Consider the following 22,805-nt stretch of genomic DNA (forward strand, 5'->3'; position numbering starts at 1 on the left):
TACATATATTTATATATATAGCAAATTACAGTTTCCTGCACTGAACATTTATCAAACAGACAAGTGCTGAACAATACTGCATAGGGTGCTCAGCCACACTGTGTGGTCTCCTTAAATTCCCGAGAGAATGGAAGACAAGCTTCTATGGAGGATGGTACTTGTTCAGTGATGCAAGCTCAGACAAGAATTAAAAAAGCTAAGAAAAACCAAAAAACCCACCCCAGAAGTGCCTAATGTTTCCAGCAGAGACATCTTTAACAACAAAACATGAATGGTCAGATGTTCTTCAGTCACAGCACAGGGGCTCCTGTGCAAGAGAGCTTTATTCCATACAACAGCCATCATGTGTCGAGGGTGACAAATATGGGCAACGTATCTGATGCTCGGCTTTGTCCACTGGCTTGCCAAAGCTGTCACCTTTCTGATAGACCAGTCCATGGGGAGAAGTTGCTCTGATCCCCTACAGAAATCATACATTTTCTCTAGGAGCTGGGCAGCCGCTCCTATGTGCTTCATGTGCAAAACAAGGCACTAGCTGGTTTTCTGGCCACTACCTTTCCAGTGCTCTAGGAACTGTGTTATGAATATAATGGGAGAGGTCAAAAAGGGTGGGACCAAACGACTGTTAAGGACTACGTACACAGTTATTCTTATATTTGTTTTGAAAATAGAAAGCACCCACATCACATATTTTATTCAACCTGGCAAGAAGTGTTAAGCTCGGGTTCCTAATGCATAAATAACCGTCCTTAGTGACATAGACTCCACTGGGTTCTAGTGTCCTACCCAGAAACTGTCTTCAACATATTGCAGTTACTAGCTAGGAATAACTGTGCCATGTTGGTGTCCTTTAGAGCACACAATCCAAACATTATGGTATGAAAAGCACTTGGTTCTTTCCACAGGTTAGTGATGTCGGGAACTTGGGGGATTGTAAATCCAGTCCATTACAATGAGAGTCATACTCACAATCATGAAGATTATGCCAACTATAAGAAAAATTAGAGCCTGTAATTGAAAAATAAAATTGTATTAATGAAGAAAATGACTGAGCAGACTGTAGTTTAGACTTTTCCAAGGTAATCACATTTCTATAATGCCAAGGTCCTGAATTGGGGCCATTCTCTGTGAATGAATCTAAGTAAAACCATACAGGGCTATGTGAATCAAAGTTAATTCTATGTAAAATTTCAGTCCAAAGGAGCCAAGCTTTACAAGACTAAATCTAAAAAAAACCAACCCAACTTTGTTTATATAAATAATAATACAAATTATAACTGAAGAACAGCTTCTTTTCCTTTAAAAATTGACCAATTTTCAGTGCATATTCATTGTTTCCAATATCAAGAACAGTTTCAGAGTTAATCCTTTACATCTTTATTAGCCAAAAGATAAGCCCATCTTTCTTCTCTGACAGCATTTCTGCATATAGTCAAGTGATCTAGGTGCTTACATTCCCCCTTTGCTTCAGTGGGGCTTTGGCTTTCAGAATCTGTCCACACTCAACAATAAGCTACCTCATAACACAAAGACAAATATTGTGCGTGATCTTTGTGCAGAGTGTGAAATTCTAGATATGCCTAGCATAGAATCATGAAGAATGAACAAAGAGCCATGGAAAAATATGCATAGTCTATCTCCCTAACAACAACTGTTCCAAAAATTATCTTCAGAAATCATTTTATGGTAACAGTCTTTCACACTTGCACACACATCATGTACAAATTGAACTTCTTCCATCTTCTTCCATTTCCATTTACTTTTTTTTTTTTTTTTAAAGATATATAAAGCTGTACTTATGTATGTCTACTTACTTTATGTGCCTGAATAAATATTTCATCCATATATTTTGATTAATTGTTCAAAGGACATATCCTCAGTGATACTCTTAAATTTCAGGTGACTACTAATGTGTGCATTAATACATGGATACAAGATGCTGCTGCAGTAGTCCAGCATGATGTATAAACACATGCTGCACATAAATGATAGATCTGCATGTGTATCTCCTGTCAGTGTATGAATCTATCCCAATGGAGAGCTCTCATATTTGTATCACTTCATTATCTCTGCAGTACAACCTCCTTAATCTAGACCTTACATCTTCCTATTAACCCATAGATAGCCTTCTAGCATGGACCAACAGCGTCTTATGCACAATTTAGGTATCAATTATATAGGTGAAGATGTTAACTACAGTTTAGATCCAATTAAATAAATTCATTTTTCTAGTGTCGTAAGAGACACTTTAACCTAAACACTTACTGTTGTTAATTTAGCAGCTGCAGTAGAGCTTTAAACAATTTCACTTGCACAGCCTAGGTCTCCATGCTATAGTGAATCACACTGTCCAATCTGCGTTCTGATGAGCCCTTACCATTTATGATCAGGTTTCAGACACCGCAAGTAAAAGCCCTTGTATTTGGGGCCGGTGGAAAGCACACACCCTCCCATCATCCTTCCTCAAAAATTGCTGCCAGCATCCTTACCCCTATCTTCTGGGGAGACCTCATGGGCTCCTTCTTAACAAGCCGCAGGTAGAATGCAGAGGGGAGGATAAAGATCAGCATGGTGGCAGAAGAGGCACCTAGAAGAGAGACCAAAGTTGAGTACCATGTTGCGTGACACTGCCAGCATGGTGCACCGACAAGGTGAAAAGAGATGGGGAATATTTGTGCAGAATTCTCCTGTGGTCATGCATGACCTTCAACTTGCATGGCTTCAACTTCAGGGGGCTTGAGAGCCTCCTGCAGAAGAGTTGGGTTTCTGTTTAAGGAATAATTTTTGTGGGTTTTATGGGGACTGATTTGGGCAACTTCCTTTGGGGTACAGTTATTCTTGTCTGCTGAGACCCATCCTCAAGTGTGGCACTTGAGTGCACAGGGCTAAAGAGACATTAGTTGTCTGTCTGCAGGTACATGTCTGCATGTGAGTTGTTGAAGTGGGGACAAAAGGGCACTGAATCATAGAAAGGCTTGGGTTGAGAGGATTTTAAGATCATCCAGTTCCAACTCCTCTGACATGGGCAGAGTTGCAGCCAATACACCATGGGGACTTCACATTGACTTTTTAACTTATCCTATATAAAATCAAATTGGTGTTTATGTTATTCCACTGTAAGATCCACATGGAGACTATCATATAGTCCACAAATGTAAATGTTGTAGAAAGTATAAACACAGTAAACAAAAAGTATTTATGAAACCTACCGATAAATCCAAATATGTCTTTAATAGTTGGGACAAAAATCACAAGCATGTTATTAAAAGCAAGAATTACTGTTGCAATCAGAAGGTGCCGTATCCAGCTGAATGGCCTTTTGGGAAACAGTAATGCACTGATAGATGAACGAATCTGGAAGACAAAAATAATCCAGGAAAGTAAAACAGCAATTATTTTATCTTTGCTTCTCACTTTTTAAATGACATACACTGGTTACTTTTGCTGTGAGAAATTCTGACCAAAGAATTTTGTTTTCAGTCTTCAGCTCCCTTAATGTAATCTCACTCTGGCGTAGGTTTTGAGAACTGGGCTCACAGTTTCATGCAGAAACTCAAATATTTGCTGTGTAGGAGAAAGATGAGTAAATAGGGTGTAAAATCGGGGAGATGAAATCTGCTCAACTGAAACATGTGGCATCAGCAAAAAAAAAACCAAAAAACAACCACAACCAAACTAGCCCAGAGATCCCCCCACTGTGAATACTAATCAGCAGGCAAAACGTACACAGGTGAAATCTGAATTGAGTTGCTGTATTCCTGAACCTGATCCTCCTGAAAATCTCACAGGAGATCTGCAATTTACTTTTGTAAAAGAAAGAAAACTTTGTTTTACTTTCATTAAACATACAAATATATATATCAAAATAAAAGCATCTCTTACCACATGGAAAAGAAAATATATCAAATTATAGATAAAAAAGCTGTTGCAAAAGATCCTTTTTTTGCTTCACTTTCTCACACAATGGAGTTGGGTTTTTCTTTGCTTTTTCATCAGGGAAAATGGAAAGTAGGAGAAAGGTCAGCTGCAAATCCCTCTGGTGGCAGTTAGATAGTGTTACTGTGAAGTGCTGTGATAAGCTTAGAAGGTTTGAAAGGTAGAAGTTGAAACTGGAAAAAGCTCAAGGCTCACTTCTGCTTCTGGATGAGTTTGGCTGTTCAGTAATAGTATGGAGTTCTGTCAGACTCAAAGCCCATCGTATGAAAATACAGCATTCATTTTGTATGCTGTGTTTTTCAGGCTGACATGAACAAACATTATGAAGAAGGTAGGAAGCAAAACTTTCATCTGGTCCCTGAGTTGGTGTAAAACACCTTTACCACTCTGAAGAAGCACTGCCTGCATTCCTGTACACTTGTCAGTATCCTGTGCATTATTACTGCTGTCATGCTGCCACTGAAGTGAAGTCATGAGACTGAAATTTCACATTGAATAATGGTAAATAGACTTTTTAAAGATGGAAATGCAGTGATTTCTTTCTTTTTATTATTATTTTTTAAAGAATAAATTCTGACCACTTTATGAAAATGTAGTAGTTCATAAAAAATGTAGTAGTTCCTAGAAAAACTGCTGTATAACTATGCTGCTTGACTGGAGTAATTGATTTATCAGTGATGCTGAACAGACTGACTTGATGTGCAACAAAGTTGTTTGATATGCAGGCTTTAAAGAAAATTGTATTTCCTCTGTATTTTTTTTTTTTTTTTTAGGGCAATTAACTCTGCGGTGTGTAACTGCTAAGCCTTTGCACATTATTCAAACATAAAAATAATTATGCAAAAAGCTAAAAATGCAAAATGCTTTTTCTGACAGATAGAGGCTTTTGCAGTGCTCTGTTTTCCCATGAAGAGTGCTGAGCTAGTTAAGAAAAATTCAAGCACTGAGTCATTGGTTAAAACACAACATTTAGGGCAGACCATCACAGTATTCTGAGCAGGATAAAGCCCTCAAAGTGATTGGTTCACCTCAAAACATATTTTTTGGCAGGCAACCTTGAATGATGATCACTGCTCTGAAGCATTTGTCAGTGAGCCTGGAAACAATACTTACACAGAACTGGTGTTTGCATCCAGGACAATAGAAAAGCAAAACTCCAGGGCTGCTGCTCTTGTCAGATAGCAGCAGCCACAGTACAGGCCAATGGAGCCCACCTGCACATGGCGCTGGACTGAGGCCTGCTCCACAGAACAGCACACGAGCCCCCAAAACTTGTGGCCAACAATGTTTTCTGTCTGGCTGCATTGGGAAGGCACAAGGGACAGTCATGGTGTAAACTGCATGCATTCTGTTGAGTTTGGATGCTGTAGTAGGTACGTATTAGGAAATCTTGTAGGCGGTTTGAGTATATCTCCAGTCTTCAGTGCTTGTACTGTTAAATATAGCGCAGAAAGAGCCAGAGGGAGCCAGGGCAGTTGTTCCTGATTTATTTCTGGTTTATTTATAAGGACTGATTTATTTCAGTCTTTCAAAGTCTGCAACCCTAGCTGCCTAATGTGGTTGCTGTGGGCAAGCTGCATATGAAACAACTTGCTCCTCGAAACAAAACCCAGACTTGCTTTTCTTTAATGTTAAAGCCTGCTTCTGCTAAGCACATGAAGTTAGTGTCTACAGGCCAGCCCTGATTTCATCTTCAGCAGCTCTTTTACTTACAGGGAAGAGGACAAGGGGCACAGTCAGGGTGACAGCCACCAGCACTGCGAGGCGCACGGACAGAAGGAGAGCATCAAAAGTATACACCCTGGTGTATGTGTGAAGTAGCTCATCTTCAACTTCTCCTGCAAAAAGGAAACAGAAGGGATCTAAGTCCCTTAAATGGTATCTACACACGCAAAAGAGAGGTCTTTATTTTGCAGCCAGACAAGATTAGCTCTGGCCCAGCTGCTGCCATCAGATCCATGTTATGGGCTGGGCACCAAAGAGGAATTTTCCCGGCATGACTGATACAAGTCCATCATTCAGAGATGATGAGTATAAGCACATCTATGAGGTGATGCTTTCTACTTCAGCTTCTCAAATGTCTTTCGCAAAGTCATTGCGTGGATGTGTAACCTGAGGCAAAAAAATTTCTCTGACACAAGACAAAAAATGAGTGATTGAACTGGGAAGATCCCTGAACCTCCACCCAAACCTCCCAGCCCTTTTGCCACAGCAGTATAGTTGAACTGTGTCATTTACTTCTTTGCTGTAACAAAGGAACTAATGAGGTAAAAAGATGTGCTGTTTACATAAACCAGTGTGCTAATATAGGAGCTACTCTGTTTACCTACCGCTTAGTCCAGTTCATCTGTATACTCTTTATGCTAGAATGGTTTGCTCCTGTTTTTCAGCACAGGTGAGGCTAAATTATCAGCATCAGAGCCAGGGTGAATAGCAGCTAACAGTGTCATGTAAAACTATCAAGCATCAGAGTATTTTTAATGTTTCACTCTTGGCTTCTTCCAAGAGCCAAGTTTTTACAGCAATTTGCTGTCTGAGCTCACAAAGCTATGAGATGCACAACTGGACCATCTAAGGCCCTGAAGGGTGAGGACTGTGTGGCCTGAGAACTGGATAAGTCTCACTGTTTATGCAGGAGGTTACATACAGTATATTATTTTTGAATAATACTAGTGCTTGAATTAAGGCCCACAGAAAACACATGAACACTTCTGTCTTTATGTGATTGATTCATCCTGTCTGTTTCGAAACAAGAGAGAAAATTCTGCAGAGAACAGGCCTTCAACCTACCATAGAAGGTAAGATATCCAAAGAGACCAGCCAGAAGATACATGATGAGCATGCCAGTGATGGAGATGTTTGAGACATTCTGCATCCGCTTTCGGGAACGACTGGCGTAGGAGAGAAAAAGAGTAACAGTGCTATTCTTATAAAGCCTCTACTTGCACAAGAAGTACTCTGAGGGACCTCTACTGGCATTCCCTCATTGACTAGAAAGGTCATAGCAGCTCTGTGCATTATCCAAAGCTCTTGAAGCTTTGTGACAATAGTTCTGCACTGAACAGCACCAAAAGAATGAAATGAAGCTTCGTTTCTACTGCTTACTGGGTGATAACATGTAAACAATTTTTTTTTTAAATATCATTATTTCTATACTATAACTTTCAAATGGTGCATTTTAAATAAAAAATGGAATAGCTAAAACTATATGGCTGGTAACAATGAGACAAGAGTTTTCAGGCAGCTCTGTATGAATATTCCTTTTTATCTATGTAGCACTGTTCTGCAGGTTCAAGTATCTCTTTTATCAACTCCTTTCTTCACAGAACCCTTGGTTAAATATTTCTTTATAAGGAAATCTTCAGCTTATAGAACCTGGAAACAAATTCCATATCATCTGATAATTTTTAATTCTGAGGTTAAGTATGCTAAAATAGGAGGTAATGGGGCTTGGCCTCCTTGAGTTTGCAACACAAACTCCTGTAATGTAATTCTTGTTGCTCAACAACTTAGATTTTCTTAGCTTTTCCCAACTACCAGCTCCGTGCTAGTTTAAGCAAATGTGTCTGATTTTGACAAAATCAAAATGGGATAAGTTAAGAGTCTATGTAAGACACTCAAACCAATGGCATCCCAGGGAACTTTAAGAGTAAGCGACAGCTGACTCTGACGAAGAACTCATTAAGATATTTTTAGAGACCAGAATTCTTGGTTTCAGCGCTGTCTGTTTTGCAGCCAAATTCCCCATCATATTTCACGTCATTCAAAGGACTGTCCAAACTCATCCTTTCCTTAGTACATATTAATGCAGCTCTATGAACAGCAGTTCTTTGTCAGTTCTTTGACTCTTAGGTGAAAGCAAAGCTGATATCTGTTTATTATGGTGCAAAATAAATCATATCAGGTAGGTGACTATACACCCGCAATCAAGGCAGAACAGGAAGAAAGTGATCTCTGCTATTGTTAACTGGAAGTACGGGACAAAATTCAAGAACCTTACTCTTTCAGTTCACTGTATATTGGTAGCACCTCAGGGTGGCATACGAATGCAAATGCCAGGATGGGTATTGCATAGGCAGTCTGTAAAATAAAGCTCCCATTAGTAAGAATGGTCACTGCTATAAGCCTCTGACTTTTGGCAGGCAGCAGTTTAGCTGTGGCACAAATGGCAAAAGACAAATTCTACACAATCTCCCTTACCCGTGAGTTGAACACAAAGTATTTGGGCTGACATGTGTCACTGCTGTCGCTGTGTGCTTCGTATTCTACACCACTTTTGAGGAAAGTATCTCTTGGCTCCTCAAGGCCTGTCACGTGCCCAACTGTGTTGTCCATCATGAAATTCACACCAGAACTGAGAGACTCATTTGGTAACATGACCAGGTGCATTGGCAGTGTGATGTTGGTGGCTGTCCAGTTTCCAACCCCATGATCCATGATGGGGAGAGGACAAGGCACTTGAAATTTCTTGAAGATGACCTACAATACAGTAGACAATGTCATCAGTAAAGTACTCCTGTATGAGACTAAATTTACAGCCATGATAAACCAACAGGAACAAAAACAGGCACAGAGAAAGGAGAAGGGAAAGAGAGGGAGCATGAAACCAAATGCTATCACTTCTGCTTCTCCAGCAAATAACTGCTTTTATTCTGGTTCTGCTGTTGCTCTGCTTTGTTTTATTCTTTTAAGTGCTGCTTTTTAGTTTGATCTTTTTAATTCTGGTTTTATTCAGCACTTGGTTTGTTTTGCAGGTACTATTCTAACATCCCTATTAAATTGTGATGGTAAGGGATTTATTAATGTTGTGCAGTTCACAGGCTCTATATTTGCTTAGAGGCAAGTCCTGAACAATTACCTACCACACTGACAAAGAAAACCATACACGTCAGCGAAAAACCACTCGTATAACCAAGATAACCTATGAAGCAAAAAAAAAAAAAAAAAGTATATGTATATATTATTCAGCTACATATAAATTCACAGTCCTAACAGAAATAGGAAAAGAGGTTAAGTGGGACATTAACCTTACCTAATGTTTTTAGAAGAGAAAGGGGAAGAATAATCACAACTGTTACAAGTATGACAAGGTAGTTCCCATTTAGGTACCATTCTCTAAAGAGGGGAAATAAAAGATAACAATCATTATCATTGACATGATATATAAAAAGATTTTTTTGTCTCAGGTTCAGGTTAGGCAAAGGTACCTACCCAGAATTCTCCTCGAGCTTCATAAATGCTCTGATCACTTCAGGAAGTTCATATTTAATGATAAAGAGGTAGCTTGACATTGCTGAAAATCAAGCAAACACTTTCAGAAAATAATTTGTTTTAAAAAGCATTGATGCTACATGAAAAACATACAGGTTTGATAAATCAGATTTTGCTAAAATACAGAAAGAATTTTATTCAAATCACAATGCAAATAAAGAAATGTTATTTAAAGAGATATTTTTCTCCTATGAACATATCCTGAATGACACCTAGCATTTAGTCTTAGATTACAATAGCTACTACTAATTTAACAACATATTCAAATCACTGTTATGAAATTTACACCTGTAAATTTTCCTTTTGTTTTTCTTTTCTAAATGTTGCTTTTCCAATGGACACTGCCCGCCCACTTTTTGTAGAAAATTTGGTTGTCACTTTCTCTAAATCTCTTTGTCCATCTTGTCCCTTCTATTTCTAATTTCTTTCTCCAAATACTCTACTGCACATATCTAAAAAGCTAGTTTTCAAGATCATTGGCAGAAGAATAGACTTCCATATCTCATTTAAATATATTGGCAGACAGCACACATTTTATCTTACACTGGCCACAGAGAGTTCTTTGAAACTCACTGGATCAACCTGGACAAATTGAAAACCACTGGTCTAGAGGAAAGAGGTATTCCTCTCAATCACCAAAGCATACATATTTGGAGAATAAGAGGAAGACCTGGAATAGGATATTTCATGAACACAATCAAAAAAGCTATTGCAATAGATAGATATGAACCAGCTGTGTCTAGGTAGAAAAGTAGAAGTCGGAACTATATGCTTCTCCTTTTAGGTGAGATTCATCTCTTCTAACTTCAGGCAGATGCCTAGCCTGTGCCACAGTCAATGAATGGCCAAGCCATTTTAGTCATTGCAGAAGTACCTGCATTGTTCGTGCAGATATCTTGTGCAACAAGCTTTTAGCAGACACCACTGTGTCATCTGAAGCAAGGCAAGATTTCCTCTTGCATTCCTTTGTTAATAACGTGTGTCGTATACTGGTCATCTACAATGTCATTTAGCCAGAGAGAAGAAAGTAGTTTTCTAGAAAAGCACTGGAAGTTAGAAAACTATTCTAAAATCTTTTTACCCTTACCTCCAATATTCTGCATTGTAACTGAAATGAAAACACTACACTTCCCAGGCCATCCAAATGCCTTTTCTCCCAGTTTTTCATATATTAATGAACCTAAAAAAAACACCCAAAACACCAAAATAAATAAGAGCCATGGACAAATACAGAGAATGCATGTGACAAATTGCATTCCAAGATAAAAAAATGTGCATGCAATAGGGATTTTTGATCTTCATACCTCCTTCTTTTGATGTCTTCAGTAAGAGGTGGACCGAGTAGAGTGACAGCACTGCTACGCTGAGCAGCAGAACTCTGTAAGGCAAAACAAAAATCAGAATCTCGTGCAGCACATCAGAGATATTCAGTTAATTTGAATGGATACTTGCTTGTTCTGAAGTCCAATGTGTAAACATTTCTAGCAAGAGCGTGTCTAGTACCAGGACTCACGGTACAAAATGCATAGATATGGGTTAGCTGTAGGTTACTCGTGGCTGAAGTTCCACCTTAGACACTTCAAAAGCCTCTCAATGTTTGCTTAAGTCCAGACAGGTGCCAATTTATTCCACAGAAGCAGAATGCCATGTTTTAGTAAGACTCAACAAAAATAAACAGATCTCAGGTCTTTGGACTCATCTGTTCAGTGGCCCCATATTTTATCTCTCCTTACACAGATTTATAAAAAAAAAAAATCCACGAAGCCTGAACTGTGACTGTGACAAATTCACTGCCAGTTTCTGCCTAGACTTCTCCTATTTTACTGAGCAACTGTAGATATTAACTTCAGATGCACACTTTGCAAAGTACAACTATATAAGGAATCTTACATAATGCTAAAGTGTGGTATGACAGTGGAAGATATGCTTTTGCAGCACTTGCAGAATTCTCTAACTCAGTCTGCTTAAAGGTACTGGTGCCTGCCTTCATTAATTCTGATTACTGCCATGTTCCTTCCACACATTTGCATCTTTTGTGATTTCAGATACCATCCTCTTGCAAAACGCTGGTGAAAAATGTATTGCATGACATTTTCAGTGCATAACATTGTGGGCAACATATCTTACTACCAAACCATCTTGCTGTCAGCCTGCATAAGCATTGGAAGGAGATGTGATGATAACATGACAGAGCTAGGAAATACCAACTCTACCGATATGCCTTATTCAATGGCTGAATAGAGTTCCATTCCTCCAAACACAAAGCTTCATATAGAAATGGGAGACACCAACAGCCAATTCTTTGTAAATGAATTATAGCCCAAGAGACATTTGTTCAGTAGTCAGGTGGTGGTCACCAGACCAAGTTGCTTTCTCTAAGAGAGACAGACAACAATACAGACTTTGAGTGAGTAGACTTCTCACATGCAGTGAGCTCATGCTGTACACTAAGGGGAGCTCATGTCTGAGTTTACAGTGCATCTTTCCAAAATGTCATCTTTCTTGATGACACCATGCAGCCTCTATACAAAGACATGACCTCTGAGTCCTGGCATATGGAGTGCAGTTACAGTAAACTAAAGTCATCCTGGCCACACTTTCTAAACCCTGCCAGGCAGCAGAAGAGACACTCTGGTGTGTGCTCTATGCCTGTGCAAACCTCCTCTGTGGGAGAGGAAGGTGCAACGGCAGCTCCTGAGGAGATTCTGAGTTTTAGAAGCCCTTCTGTCAACTTCACTCTGTAGGAAAATCTTCCAGTAGAAGAGTATTTGGGCAGTGTGAGAACTGTAAATTAACTGCTGCCAGCATAGTCTAAATTAGAATTAATGTACAGCAGCTTCCATTTAGTAGATGAAATTTTTCTGTGCTACTAATGTCATGATCCATGAAAACAGAGCAACTTCCAGCAAGCATATACATGCCACAGGGGTAACTATATCCTCACACAGTTCTTCAGTTTTAAATAAAACTCCTTCCTCTGCCAGAAGGAAGAATGTTCTAATGCACAAAGTATGGAAGTAGGACAGAAAAGAAAATGAACTGTGGGGTGGAGACATCCTTTGTTTTTGTTATATGATTCCATAGGATTGCTCTAGCATAACTGCAGGCTTGCATTCTGCTTTAGCACTGACAGTACAGCTAATGCCATTAGGCTCACTTCAGACTTTTTTTCAGCCAATCCTTTGGATGAAGGGATCCTGAAGAACAAAAATGCTGCAAGGGTAATTTTTTCCCCTCAAGTCTTGATATATCATAATTTTCTTTGCAGTGATAATTTATGACAGTACTGGTTAGCACAAGTGCTCAGAGAAAGCTGGGAAAAAAGAATCCTACATTTTCCAGATTCTAATGTACTCAGTTATAGAACTAAGTTCCATTTTTGTATCTGCAAAAACTATATTTAACCATTTGAATACAGGTGTTGGGAAACACTTATCCAGGAGTGTGGCAGCAGTTGCATCTACAGATAATGTTCAGTTACAGATTTGGCTGGCAAAACAGGAGATGTTTCTTAGCAACTGGGAGCTATGTGTAGCATTTCAAATGTTGCTGCTGTTCTAGTTAAAAAAAACACTGAGAAGAAAAAAGCCATATAGAGATAGCCATGCAGCCTGATTTAAAGGCTTCCTAGAGTTCAGTAATGTAAAATGATGACCTGATGTCATATGGTACCATCATACTGTGTTCTAACCTAATGGAGGATTAAAATTAAGGCCAGAGTTAAGATTAAATACATTTATTAATAAACAAAACAAACCCCACTAACTTTTTGTACAGTCTCCCTCATTTGATAGGATTATCCATAAATTAAAAAACTTCATATGACTATCTGTTACTGTCTATCAAATCTCATTTTGTATAGATAGAATATCTCAGCCACATTCCTCTGCTGTCATCTGTGCACACTGAGTACAAATAGACTGGAGAAGCAACATCAAATCTGAATCAATCTGTGCATGCCTTTGCAATCAAAGCCTATTGCCATTTCTGACCTATATCAAATACTATTCTCCCATTTCTACATAGTGATTAGATAGTCAGGATGGTGTAAAACTTCTCATGTGATTTATTGCTCCTGTGAACTTCCCATAATGAACCAGTGAGAGAGGTATTGTTATTTTAGGACAAGTATGCTGTTCTTCCCTTCTTCCCTTCCCCTCCTCTTCCCCACTCCCCCCCCTCTCCTATTTTTTTTTTTTTTTGACTACACAGCATCCATTGTCAGTTGTGTTCCTGACATAAAACAGAGGGAGGGGAAAAAAAAAAAAAAAAGGTTTGTCAGCTGTAGATGGTTCCTTGTGGTGCAGCTAAAATATTTTCATTACAGAAGCTCTTATAAAACATTTCAGCTAACAAAACATGACTCTTAAGCTTAACTTACCTTTCTAACCACAGAAAGAAATCAGCTCTAAATTACTGCTAATATTCTATTCATTTTATTTCTATGTACTTACACAAAAAGGATGATTCCTGTGTTGGCCATGGCATAGGACAGCCCTAGGATACCGCTGCCCATAATGGCGTTGCTGAGGTTGAAGGAGGACATGCCAAAGGAAGTTCTGCCCCGGTGCTGTAGGAAGCAAGAACAGAGATGACTATTAGCTTGCATTTTACTGGGTGCAATAAGTTAACTGTTCTAACTACTGGTTTTTCCTTCATTGCTCTCGATCCTTAGAGGTGGAGCCTTTTGAAGCCAACAAACTGCTGTGGTAACGGAGCCACAGCGGGCCGTGTGTTGACCAACCTCAACAAAAATACATGTTGCTATCAGGTAGTTTTTCCAGTTATTGGCTTAACAATTGGATTATTTTTCTCAAAGTCAGATATACTGCTTTCTCTATAGAGCTAAAAATGTGCCAGAGGAGGCAGCAGGGGTTGAAAGGGAAGGGTATCTGTGTGGATCTGATCAGGAGCATCCCTTCTTTAGCACAATGCAACTGGGTGTAGATTCATTTACATGAATTTTGGAAACAAGCAGGTCTCTGCTCTGCCTTAAATGGAAGAAACAAAGTATCTGGGAACCAGAACTCCTGTCAGAAATAGGTATGTAGATTCACTCTGGGCTGGATATCTTGGGTGGGATGCCATGAGTGCTGTACTGAGTGTGATCTGAGAAAGTTTTTCTCATTGCTTTGAAAGACATAGTTCTAGTTGCAAGACAATAGAAAGAGTTTGCTGCACTAACTTAGAAAATGTTTGCTTACTGTTCTAAAGCCAAGATTATGCTGATCAAGATGCAGAGTAACTTTATTTACTGAAACTTTTGATTTCAGCTTAATGGGATTTAATTGTAATTACACTTAAAAATTAATACAACTTACATATTCTTCATTATAGTCTTCCAATTTCTTTTTATCCAGATATCCATTTGTTAAGAACTTCTGACTTTCTGCATCGTCACTAGCAAATGGGCTAAACACAAAGAAAAATAAGAAAACATCAGATAAGGCCCACGACACACATTATGTACATGCCTTTTGTCATTAGGGGAGGAAAGTGCCCTGCGGCTGTCTTGCTGGAAATGGGTTAATCGAGCGGGGAGTTGGAGGCTGATGGCTGCTTCTTGAGGCTGCACAGAGGCTGGCAGCACGATGGGTCCCTGCTGTAGGTGCCTGAGCATCTCCCAGTGGAAACTGCTGCCCTCTATCCCCTGCCCTGGCCAGAGCTGCCCCTGTCCCAGATGGCTAGAGCATGTGAGGAGCGTGCTTGGCTTGCACTGCTCTACATGGGTATCAGTTTTCACATTGATTTGTGTGGGTGGGAGCTGCCAGGATTGGGGTGGGGAGCCTGCAAAGGTCACTCCCGGTGGTGGTCGCATTGGGTGCCCTGGGCTGCCCCTGCCGTGCTGGACACTGTAGAGCAGAGCAGGAAGGCTGGGGCTCAGGGGAAACACTATCTAAGCAATCACACTAATTTAAGCATATTACCTAGGAAATGTTTTAAGTTCCAGATGCCATTAGTGAAGCTTGTTTATTGATTACTGCTTTTTAGCCAGAACAGATGAGTCTTCCACTTAAATGCTTACCTCCTAATTGCAGCCTTTTCAGAGTCAATCAGCTCTGTGTAGTTGTCTTCCAGGCTTTCCCCGCTGTTGCTCTGCTCTTCCAGTTCAATGTTGACTTTTTGCTGCTCCATGAGATCCATGGAGTGGTCAGTGCTTTCCAACATACGGTCTCTTCTTCAAGGTAAACAGGACTGCGGTGCCTGCCCGTGGGTCCTCCCTACCATGGGGAGCTGCCAGAACACTCTGTTCTGCAAACAACACACAACAGGACTCATTAGAGTTTTCCTCAAATTAGATAAACGACTGTGAATCGTTGGGCTTGTGTTTGTTCTTTGTAAATAGCATTAGGAAAGGAGACTGTTGCAGACTGGGAAAATTCTGGGCAAGCACAATGTTCCTTTATATGCTGGCACTCGGCCCTTCTGTCTCCCTTGAAATGGTGGAGAATGTAGTGGCCAATAGACGCATCTGGCATAATTACTAATCCAGGTGAAAGTAGTTACTGGAATTGCTGATTTTGTACTGCCAGAGCATGGTGATGCAGAAGAGCTCACTGTTAGAAGTGAAGAGTACATCAGGGTTTTGCCAACACTGCTTCCAAATGTACACATTCAAGAGAAATTCTCGGTGTTTTGAATCATTTGTTGTAAGATGAACATAGTCACAGGTTTAAATGCCTTGATGATTCGTCCCCTTCCCTGGATTCTATCTGTAAATATGAGCATCTCTGCATTATCACTATTTTGATAATTAGCAGGTGCAGTTCTCATACAGTGGTTTCTGCTCTTCTGTGTCCAGCCCTCACCCATCCCGCAGCCGGAGCTCTGGCTCACACAGGATTATTACACAGATAAAAGTCTTATGATTTTACTCTTATCAGAAAAAATTCTGCTTTTAAAAAATGGTATGAATAAATGCTCAGATCTCTTTGTGGATTTCTATATATTCTGTGGGCTAATTTCTGTATGGGTCAAGGGAAGCTGTGCAAACCAAAGTTACAAAAAGAACTTCACCTGCAGTGTTTCAGCAGTCTCTTGTTACAGTCTGCAAACACACATTTATATTCATCTGCTTATTCCCACATTCAGGAGCAAACTATTTTGGAAGAAACCTTCTAGTTTTATAACACTTTTCTCTTCATAAAGATACTCCTTGAGGCATGTCACTTCTCCATTTCTTAGCCCAGGAGACAACAAAGCAGGACAAGGAGGGAGCAAGCACCACAGATTGAGCAGCACTGCAGTCCCTGTCCCACCCGTGCCAGCTCTGCACCCTCCCGGCCCTTCGCCTCTGCCTCGCAGGTGAGCACACTGACTGGAGCCATTTCCTTTCTCATAAAAAGAAATGCTAACACTGCATAACAACAATATCGGAAAACAGTGCTACTAATAATTTCCACGTTTGATCCTTTGTTGCACTAAATCTGCAATTTCTCCTGGTTTTGCATTTTTGAATGTATATTCTCTCTTGATGACCAGACCTTCACTATAACATGCTGTCTTTAAAAGCATCTGCAAATGTATCTGTAGTGGCAGAATGTTAGAGTGCATAGGCTTAAAATGCAAATGTAAACTTTAAATACCAGTCCTGGAGGCTAAAACTGACCCTGGTCCAGAAAATAAAGTCAGCCTCCTTACTTCTTACTAAAACCGTCCACCCAGACCAGACAACCGAAAAGGAAAAGCAATATCAGAGTGCATTAGGAGGTTTCCTACCAGAGATCGCAGCTCTGTTTACTCCTTTCTGCTGCCACCCGGGGAGTGCGAGCACGGATGTGAGCAGCAGGCAGTGCAGCTGGCAGGCTCACATTCCTGCAACCTGGGGATTCTGCCCAGTCGGGGTATGAATAACGCCGCGAGAATAAAAAAAATTAAAAAACCAGAGCCCTCCCAACTGCAGCTTCATTCACAAAACCTTCAAATACAGATGCTGTCCTGTTCAAGGAAGAGAGTTGTTCCACTTCCTGATGCTTATTTTGAGTTTAATGTCTAAAAACCAAACAGGCACGTCTGCTTGCACTTAGCCCTATTCTGATATAGGGCCAAATCTCTGCTGTGTGCACTGCCTGCTGTTCGTCGGAGAAATGTCTTTTCCAGATGTGGCAGTCCAAAGCATACACATCTTCAAAGAGTTGGACACGAGAGAAGTAAGCAAAAAAAAGTTGTGAAGAGTTGAGTTACACAGAGGTTAGACTGAGGAGGAAATTCTTTACAGCACAGTAAACAGTTTGGAAGAGGGAAAAAAATTGACTAGAAATACACGTTACAGAATAAGAATCGTTTGGACATTGTCCTGTCAAACATTTACACAAGTGAATAATCTGACTTATGGGCGTCATCACAAGAGGCTGTGGAATTACTGCATAAAGCAGGAATTTTCCAGTGGAGCCACAAGTCCTCAGATGGCAGTGTTAGATCTATTGAGGACAAGCAAAACAAAGGGGACCATTGCCACCCCTCTGCATGACAACACAACTCCTGGGTTGCTTCTGTACCTGTGAGATGTTATTTAGGAGCAGGGGCACATACTAGTTGGCTATGTTGAGAAGAAAATCGTGGCTGCATCTGAACCCCTGTAGACTGGTAGACAGGTGATTGCTGCCCCTGGGTGATGGCCAGGGCCAGGCACAGGGCCGCATATCAGGGCATGGCCACCAAGGCCAGTGGTCTTGCATCCTGCCAGAATATAACTCATCACATGAGGTGATCTTGACGTAAATCAAAGGTCATCTGCTTCAACTCCTCTGAGATTTAATGCTTTCTACTTTGTAATTCTGAATTTGGCACGTAAAACACATTGGAAGAATCTAAACTCATCAAAATCTACCCAGATTCCTCCTCCTTCCACAGCAATTCTCTAAGTTCACAAGAAACCGAAAATCTCTCCACTGCTTTTTCTTCCACTTAAAATTGATACATTTTCCCTTTAGGCTTTCCTGCAAAAAAGAAGTGCATCAGCTCTACAGTATTCCTTAAACTTGGCTTTATTCTTTCCTGTGTCATTCTGATGAACAGAAATAAGTATGGCATTAAAATGGAAATACTGGTTGCAAAAGTGATCTGCCCACTATTAGAGGAAAGTTATTAAAATTCCTATACAACTATTTTACTGTTCAAGTACTGAGTACTGTTATTTGTTGCTTATTAAATACTGGTTTTCAGAACGGACACAGAAATCAGTGGATTTATTTGGCATCTGATATCACAGTCTTACTGATTTCCATCTGATCTGCAGTGAGAACATTTAGAGAATGGTTATTGATCACAAATAATGCCAGGTCACAGATATAACTAATAACATTTTCGCAGGTTTTGCAGAAGCAAGATTTGTAAGTTCCACCATGGTATCTGAGTTAGCAGACTTTGCCAGATTCCTCGTCTTCCTGACAGCGAGCTTGCAATATTATTGTCTGCACAGCTATTTCAAAATGAAATGTGTTATCACTGTGAAATAAACAATTAAAATGCAAAGTCTGCTTCCACAAATTCATTTATTTTCTGGAATTTTAGCCAAGTAAATCAAGAGCCTTGAAGTTAGGCAAGGGCTCCAAAGGAAAGCAAGCATTTATTAATTGTCTGGTCAATTTTAGACACCTCCTGCTACTTCTGTAGTTGTTTACATTTTGTTCTTCTGTGCAAAAAAAAAAAAAAAGAAAAAAAAAAAAGAAAAAAAAAAAAAAGAAAGGCTATATTTCATTTTGGAAGAAATACCACAAATACTTGCCAACATAAATCACCATGTCAGTAAATCTTAAGGAGCCCATTTTTCATCTTGCACTTAAATTTACAGATTAATTGACTGCATTTCTCATTTGTAATTTTGGAAGGTGTGGATGGTGTCTAAAATGAATTGATCATACATTATAGAGAAAAATGTTTTAGGTTTACCTGCGAGCTGAGCTGGTTCTCTTGCTTGCTAAGCGGGTTCTATCTTTTAGGATTTGCACCTGTGTTGAAAAGTTTGCTTGTGTGCAATCCAGAGCAGTTGGACAGTGATTTAAAGACAAATGGGAGTGTATCAGATGAGCCAATCAACAGCAGCTACACCCCAACAACTCCCTTTGACAAACTTGCGTCAGCTTTTTTTTAAAAAAAAGTGGTTAAAAAAAAAAAAAGTGAATCAGTTTATTGGAGCACACTGAGGGCAAACATCTCCCTTCCAGAGCTATTTGCTCTCAGAGCTTAGCGCTGTTACAAAACGTGTATCTGCAGAATGCTTCACCCAAGCTTGATCGTGCTTTCATTTGATAATCTTGAGTTTTGAGTGACCAGCGTGCATTAAACTTGCAGTAGCACAATAGTGATAAGCCTTCAAAATGGTATCTGGACGAAGTAATTCAGGGCTCCCACATGGCTCTTATCTCTGTGGTGCAGAGACACATGTTGAGGTGTGCACAGCAGGGCTGGGTCGGAAGTGTGTGACTGCAGCCAGGTGCCTGACCTGTGCCTTAGTTTCCCATCTGAAATATTTACCATGATAGCAATTGCAGAGGCATATGTCAAGTGTTATTCATTTAACTGCAGTATAGACCTGTGGAGTAGTAATTTCACTGTCTGCGATGAGTCTTTTCTACTTCAGAATTTACTACCTTTTATCCAATTACATAATGACCATAATTACAACAAACAAACAAACAAAAAAACACCTCTCTTCTTCCTTAACTCCCTTCCTCCCTCTCACGTAGGCTCTGTGATAAAGTCCTCAGCCTGGCACCACTGGGAAGGCAGGAAGGCTGGGATGACATTGAGTCTCTGAGGAGCAGATCATGTTAGCTCTGGCGGGGTGACAGCCTGGAGGAACTGGCACTTCTGTCTGGGCATTTTTCCATGCTGTGTTTCTCCCTGAGCCAGTGCTCTGCACCTTCTGGGTGTCTTTTCCCGGGTATCACCATCCCTGTGAAGCTTCCTTCCAGCTTCCTGCCTCTGCTGGCCGTGGTGTGTTGTTTCATGTTCTCCCCTTCAGAAACATCTGACAACTGACATAGCCTCAGACAAATAGCTTAACAAAAATAAACTATGTCTCCTTCAGTTCTGCATTCCCATGAAAATGGGATTGCTTCTGAGGGCTGTCAGACCACAAGATACCAAAAGCAGATATTAGGAGATGAATGGTTTACAGCCAGAGGTCCTATCTTGCCTTAAATTGTGTGCACAGTTGGAAAAATGGGCCAAATTCTGGACATAAACTTGCTGAGCAGTCTTTGAGTCTCAAAGCTGCCTGTATTTTCCATTGCAGCAACTGACCTAATGAAGAAAACAGGCTTTCCCTCTGAAGCCTGTGGCACAGAATAGGTGTTCTTAATGAATTAAAGCAGTTCTTAGATGGACACCAATGTGTTTATACCTTTGTCACGATGAGTGGGGCTGTGAGATGGGCTGGGGGCCCCGCTTTCATGCCTGTTTGCTTTGCATGCTTGACAGGGGTGTGGGTACGGACAGTTTTCTCCCCATGCTGTTGTTCATGTGAGTACCTCATGTAATAACAGAGGAGAGAAAAACATTTCTTTGAACAAATGAAAATAAGATTGTAAACCATAAAGCAAACAGCAGGGAGATCTGGGGACAGATGTACTAACAAATCAGCAGCAGCTGTGAAAATTACTGTGGATACATTTTTTGAACATGATTAAAAAAATAATAATCAAGACTAGAGTTCATTTCCTTTTCAAATACAACAGATATCAGTACTTCAGTATTTCTGTCTAACATCCACTTGTGTGGCAGTTCCCTCTATAGTCACATCAGGGTGCTTGGGTAGATGTGGATGGATGGAGCTATCAAGACAACTGGTACACAGGAGTGCCCCTACTGCAGCACAGCACATGATACCCCAAAGATGCCAGGCTCCATAGGCTCTAGGGAAGGTAGGACTGGAACAAACCATCCTCCTGCTTGTCAGCAACCTGGCATCCAACCTGAATTTGAGCACCTCCAGGGAAAGGGCATCCACAAACTCTCTGGGGTCCTGGAGCATGTCCAAAGAAGGGCACTGAAGCTGGTGAGGGGTCTGAAGCACAAGTTTTATGAGAAATGGCTGAGGGAACTGGGATTGTTTAGACTAGAGAAGAGGACGCTCAGGGTTGACCTTATTACTCTCTACAACTACTGAAAGGAGGTTGTGGTGAGTTGGGGGTCAGCCTCTACTCCCACGTAACTACCAATAGCACTAGAGAGAATGGCCTCAAGTTGTGCCAGGGGAGATTCAGGTTAAATGAGGAAAAATTACTTCTCTGAAAGAGTGTTTAGATGCTGGAGTGGGCTGCCCAGGGAGGTGGTGATGTCACTTTCCCTGGGGGTGTTCAGGAAACTCTTAGATGTTGCACTGAGGGATGCGGTTTACTGTGGAAATATTGGTGGTAGATGGACAATTGGACTGGATCTTGGAAGTCTTTTCCAGCCTTGATGATTCTATGATTCTATAGGACAAAGTTTTTTATAGGTAGGTGATGCAAATTGCTCAGGGATGCTGCAAAGTTGCAGTCACTGAGAGTTTTCAAGATTTTGCAAGGATAAACCATGTCTGAGCTGACCTGGTGTTTGTGACAGCCCTGCTTTGTGGAGGCATCTGGACCAGCTGTCCTCCACGGGTTTCTTCCAGCTGACATTGTGATAAGTCTGTAAAGCTGTGTAAGAAAACAAGCATAAATGTAAAGATGTTGAAGTTGCCTTCAATACTACTGATGGTGGTAGTGTGATTAAGTGTGGCATGGCCAGAAATTAGGCAAACAATGTACCATACATCACAAGAAGGTTAGAAAAGGAAAGACTTAGTGAGGAACTCAATAGTCTATTGATTACTTGAGGAGATTTTCTGTAGAAAGTATTAAAACTTTTGGCATAAGATGTCTTTTCATCTTCACACATACACTAAACACGCAACCACCATACACAGATGAAAGTGTTCTTTTAAAATATCAGTATTCAAAAATTTTGCAAAACAAAACAGGATAGTTGGCAAATGCATTATTTTTTTTGTGTGTGTGTGTATCAGAATTACTAGTATGTTCTGAAGAAAGGTTGCAATGTCCTATTTTTCACTTCCAAACACATAATTTCTTCTTAACTCAATCTCTCTGGTATCAACAAACTTCACAGGACAAGTATGAAAGCTGCACTTGCAATTGCCTGTGGTAAACTAGGGAAGAGCTAAAATAGACTGTTTAATAAAACTTGAGTGATTCATTTTAATAAACAGAATTTCAGAATGATGGCTATAATTTATAATATATTAATTGGTTTATTATTGTGCTTTGTGACAATGTGCTTATAACATTCAACATGATTACGGATGACACATCTCCCTGTTGTAATGATTCCTGCCAATGCAGAGTGCAAGTATTTATTAATATCCAATATTTTTAAATAGAAGATAAAGAGGGAGAGTCTTAAGGTATGTATGACCACAATGGAGGGAGATAGGAACATCTCAGTCAATGATTCAGCCCACCTAGAAGGGGCTTACAGTCACAAGTCAGTGTGATACTTGACTGATACACTTCAGTCAGGTGCTTAAAGATTGATGGTATGAGTCTGAGCTTTGGGCAGGGTATAGATATTACTTATACTATATAAATGAGGGTCTGACCATGCAAAAC

The 22,805-nt window shown here is 40.2% G+C and overlaps 1 protein-coding gene across 1 annotated transcript; it reads right to left on the reverse strand.

The window, feature by feature from the left end:
* Nucleotides 1-282: 282 nt before the first annotated feature.
* Nucleotides 283-19,213, reverse strand: SLC38A4 (solute carrier family 38 member 4). The gene is made up of 16 exons (XM_031589618.2): nt 19,099-19,213; nt 15,233-15,459; nt 14,529-14,619; nt 13,662-13,777; nt 10,512-10,585; nt 10,295-10,387; nt 9,148-9,229; nt 8,969-9,051; nt 8,799-8,857; nt 8,137-8,415; nt 7,937-8,016; nt 6,727-6,827; nt 5,650-5,774; nt 3,210-3,354; nt 2,490-2,587; nt 283-1,008 (listed from the first exon to the last, which is right to left on the reverse strand). Exons 2-16 carry the CDS (start codon nt 15,373-15,375, stop codon nt 907-909), a joined length of 1,671 nt encoding a protein of 556 aa, XP_031445478.1. The 5' UTR covers nt 15,376-15,459; nt 19,099-19,213; the 3' UTR covers nt 283-906.
* Between the last annotated feature and the right edge of the window lie 3,592 nt (nt 19,214-22,805).

Source organism: Phasianus colchicus, chromosome 1 (genome assembly GCF_987193195.1).
Source record: "Phasianus colchicus chromosome 1, bPhaCol1.hap1.1, whole genome shotgun sequence".
In the NCBI taxonomy this organism is placed as follows: Eukaryota; Metazoa; Chordata; class Aves; order Galliformes; family Phasianidae; genus Phasianus; species Phasianus colchicus.

What these genes read in the sequence shown, in the direction of transcription:
- SLC38A4 (XM_031589618.2), bottom strand. Translation starts at nt 15,375, where the DNA reads ATGTTGGAAAGCACTGACCACTCCATGGATCTCATGGAGCAGCAAAAA. An exon ending in GAAGACATCAAAAGAAGGAG is followed by an intron (nt 10,388 to 10,511) that starts GTATGAAGATCA and finishes TGTTTTTTTTAG; the next exon opens with GTTCATTAATATATGAAAAA. An exon ending in AAGCTCGAGGAGAATTCTGG is followed by an intron (nt 9,052 to 9,147) that starts GTAGGTACCTTT and finishes TCCCCTCTTTAG; the next exon opens with AGAATGGTACCTAAATGGGA.